General features: G+C 40.0%; 1 protein-coding gene across 1 annotated transcript; it reads left to right on the plus strand.

The window, feature by feature from the left end:
- Positions 1-1,936: 1,936 nt before the first annotated feature.
- Positions 1,937-3,152, plus strand: LOC140202101 (probable G-protein coupled receptor 139). Its single transcript, XM_072266960.1, has 2 exons — positions 1,937-2,006; positions 2,254-3,152. The coding sequence occupies exons 1-2, from the start codon at positions 1,937-1,939 to the stop codon at positions 3,150-3,152; spliced, it is 969 nt and encodes a 322-aa protein (XP_072123061.1).
- The last annotated feature ends 1,322 nt before the right edge of the window (positions 3,153-4,474 follow it).

Raw genomic sequence — 4,474 nt, forward strand, 5'->3', positions numbered from 1 at the left:
ACCTGATTGAAACACACTCCCTTTAAAACTTCTGGTGTCTGGATTGGCTGCTGATCAAAGCTCATTCTCGTTGTACCAACCTGCTGCTGCCTTTTGTACTCAGGCAGTGGACCTAATTTGACGTACCCTCCTCTCAAAACTTCCAGTGTCCAGATTGGCCGCTGGTCAAAGAAATTTTATGTTGGCTTTGACTTCTCCTGTCAGCCACGGTTGTGTCATCTTGTCCTTAGAAAACTTCTTCCTCTTTGGGATGTATATGTCCTTTCCTCCTGAATTGCTTCCAGAAGTTCCAGCCGCTGCTGCTCTGTTGTCAACCTATGCTGATGTATATGCACTTAGATAATAAATTTACTTTGAATTGCACCTAAATTAGATTAATCACTGGATGGAATGCATCCTAGGCTGTTGAGGGAAGGAAAGAAGAAAACTAAAGAGAGCCTAGCTATAATCCTCTAAATATTGGTAAATTAGGAATCAGAATATTTTAAATATTATACACTTATTCAAAAGAAGACATAGAACTAAACCCAGTAACTACACCGACTTCCATGATGGTGTTTGCTCAAAGCAATTACTGGGGACAGAAATAGCAATCATTTGGACAGATGTGGATTGATGAGAAAGGGCCAGTGTGGAGTTATTGAAGAGGTGTGATGTCCAGATAACTTGGTAGAGGTTTTTTTTTCTCTACTGGAATAACAGGATTTGCAATTGATACGAGTTCTGAAAAATTATCTCATCAGGTGCAAAATGACAGGTTTATCATCAAGACTGATGATACACAAGAATGTTAGCATGGATAGAAAATTGGAAAAGTAACAGGAAACAGAAAACAGTGGTGGAATGTTGTTTCTCAGACTGGAGAGAAGAAAACAATGAAGTTCGCCATGAGTCAGTACCGGGGCCACTTCTTTTCCTACTCTGATTTGGAAATGAATGTTCAGGACAGTGTTTCCAAAATCTGCAGATGAGACAAAATTTGGGGTTGGGATAAACTATAAGGAGAACAACAGACATCAAGAAGTTAAAAAATCTGTGAGAATGGGTGATTGAAATTCAATGTTGAAAGATCTGAAGTGTTACAATCGAGTAGAAAGAGTGAGAGGAGAACTGCAGAGCAAATCTGCACGCCTGTTTCAGATAGACTCAAGTCTTCATTGGTCACAAAAGTGTAAATGGTCAAACAAGGCTGAAAAATTGGAGTAATGACTTAGAGAAGAAATTAAGGAAGGTATGCTGAGGGAAGGGACTGTAAGCTGGGATGTGAGAATCATTTTTATATCCTAGGAGGGATCAAAGAAACAAAACAAAGGAAGCACAGTCGATGTCTGGTTTAGATTAGGAAGGACAGTGCTGTATAAGTACAGATGTGATGTCATGACAAAAGATGAGAGCAGAATGGGGGAGATAGTGGGTCAAATAACAAGACAAAGGATGGGGCCAGATAAAGTGTAAAATCCAAGAAATAAAGACTAAAGTTCTAAGTAAATTTATTATCAAAACACATATATGTCACCATATACTACCCTGACATTTAGTTTCTTGTGGACATTCACAGAGGCTACACAGTATCCTCACAGTCACTGAAAGAGATCAGCTCCCTCTGCCAGACAACACACGGTTCTGTGAGAACTAATGACAGGATACATCATATGTGTGCAATAACTACTGTACACACAAACCTGTCACTGAGGTAGTACACATGATTTTGGGCGAACCATTGTTTTCCAAAGGAACAAACAAAATAATTTAAAAATAGCTCTAAAGCAGATTTTGGTTTTGGTTGATTAATTTAGGTTGTTAATTGAATATAACAAGGAGTTCTCTCCAGGTGAGAATCCCAACAGACCATTCCTTTGCATATAAGAAATGTCTGTGTAACTAGACTGACAACGTTCAGACAGTGCCTGATGGGCAACTCTCCTTGACACATAACATGGGCTATCCAGTGATCTTTGTGTTTGAAAGCATCTACTACCCCATTCTTGCAGCAGTTGGCATTACAGGTAAGGGAAAGGAACTAGTTGATGTGCATAATTTTCTGAATGTTCTGTAAATGTTTATTTTTCTTCTCTTGCAAGGCAACATGGAAATATTCCTTTCCTACCCTTTCTCAGACAGCACCAACAGCACTCACCTTTTGTAGAATCTTCTTCATCTTATCACAAGGCTTTTTGATTTGTAATTTCTTTTCACCCTGGCACTGGTTTATTTACAGAGTCTGGTGTCATCTTTCTTTTCTTTCTGTTGCAGTTAACCTAGTGGCGATTGTAATCCTGTGCCGGGGAAATTGCGGACTCTCCAAATATATTACTCGCTATTTGGTTGCCATGGCAACAGCAGATCTCAGGGTGGTGATTGTCGAAGTCATACTGAAACGAATTAACAACATTTATTTACCGATAAGCGTTTTGTTCATCACTCCGGTCTGTGCCATGATACTTGTCATAAAGATTGCAGCCCTCGATTGTTCCGTTTGGTTCACAGTCGCTTTTACCTTTGATCGCTTTGTGGCCATTTCTTGCCAAAAACTCAAGCCAAGGTACTGTACCGAGAAGACAGCAAGTGTCATTATAGCCACTGTGTGCACACTGGCCTGTTTGAGGAGCATCCCCCTTTACTTTATGTACGAGCCCGGATTTCTGATTAACAACATTCCATATCTCTGCGTTGAAACTGCTGTCTACTATATCTCACCGCTGTGGGCTGCTTACAAGGTGTTCGACACTGTAGTAACACCTTTGCTACCTATCTTTCTCATCCTTTCATTCAATGCTCTTACTGTCAAACATATCTTGAAGTCCAATAAAATCCGTAGGACGCTTGTGAGTAACAGCGATAATCACAATGATCCCGAGAGTGAGAACCGTAAGAAGTCTATGGTTTTGCTCTTCACTCTATCTGCCAACTTCATCCTCCTCTGGACACCATATTTTGTACATTCCTTAAAATGGCGAATGAGAAACTACAATTACCGGGACAAGTATTACAGCAGCCCCATATACATCAACCAGCAAACGGGATTCATGTTGCAACTTCTCAGTTCCTGCACCAACACTTGCATCTATGGACTGACGCAGAGGAAGTTCCGACAGGAGCTGAAAAATGGGGTGAAGTATCTGGTTACACTGAATGGGAAACTCTGTCAATAGGAAACTCCTGACACAAAGCTGGAGGAATACAATGTATTGGACTGAGGAGGCTCTGTGAGATACTGGCATGTAACAGAGGAGAGGCGTTAAATAGATACAGATAGGACCAAAAATGATTTGGATTGCCTCTGTTCCTACTCCTAGCATAAATAGTTAAAAATAAACAAAATAATATATTTGCAAAGCCAAAATTGGTTAAGCCAAAAAAAGAAAATGAATTACTTGGGTGACTATGTAGTAAATGGGGTAGCTTTTAAAATGACATGCATTGATTACACTGGACAAGGAAGATTTTGCTTCCTGAATACTTTTGGCTGCTAATCATGAAAATCACATTGAATTTTCCCTATCACACACTTTTTTGTAATTGCTTATATTTGTTATTTCAGTTCATAATTCAAGTCAGAGTAACTGATGCTAAGATTAAGGAAGAAATTTTTGTTGGTCTACACAGCAAACAGGTCATCAATGACAGACAATTTGAAAAGCTTCAAGTAGGACCAGTGAAAATTGCATGGAAGGCATTCAAGGACCTATGCCGAAAAAGTTCTTGACAACTACAGAGCACCAAACTATGGACTTGCTTCAAACTATGTTGACATGCTTCAAGCATGAAGTGCAACATGTCAGTGAGGATTCATTTTCTGCACTCCCATTTTGACTTCAGCCAAGCAAATCTTGGTGATGTCAGTGCAAGGCTTCACCAGGACATTCTAATAATGGAGAAATGGTATCAGGGCAACTAGAATCAATCAATGCTGGACTCTTAAGCAACAAGCCTCGGACACGGCTTTGTTGCCAAGTTTGCAGATGATATGAACATTGATGGAGTGGCAGATAGTGTTAAGGAAACAGGTAGGCTGCAGAAGGACTTAGATTAGGAGAATTGGCAAGAAAGTGGCAAATGAAATACAATGTTAGAAAGTACATGGTCATGCACTTCAGGAGTAGAAATAAATGTGCTGACTATTTTCTAAATGGGGAGAAATCCAAAATTCTGAGGTACAAAGGGACTTGGGAGTCCTTGTGCAGAACACCCTAAAAGTTAACTTGCAGGTAGAGTTGATGGTGAGGAAAGCAAATGCAATGTTAGCATTCATTTCAAGAAGTCCAGAATACAAGAGCAGGGAAGTGGTATTGAGGCTTACTGCTGAAAGGAAATTATGGACCAGTTAGCCTACTCCTTGAGCATTGTGAACAGTTTTGGGCTCCTCAATTAAGAAAAGATATGCTGGCATTGGAGAGGGTTCAGAGGAGGTTCACAAAGTTGATTCCAGGAAAGTAAGGGTTATCATATGAGGAACGTTTGATAGCTCTGGGTC

This window comes from Mobula birostris, chromosome 8 (assembly GCF_030028105.1).
Source record: "Mobula birostris isolate sMobBir1 chromosome 8, sMobBir1.hap1, whole genome shotgun sequence".
NCBI classification, from domain to species: domain Eukaryota; kingdom Metazoa; phylum Chordata; class Chondrichthyes; order Myliobatiformes; family Myliobatidae; genus Mobula; species Mobula birostris.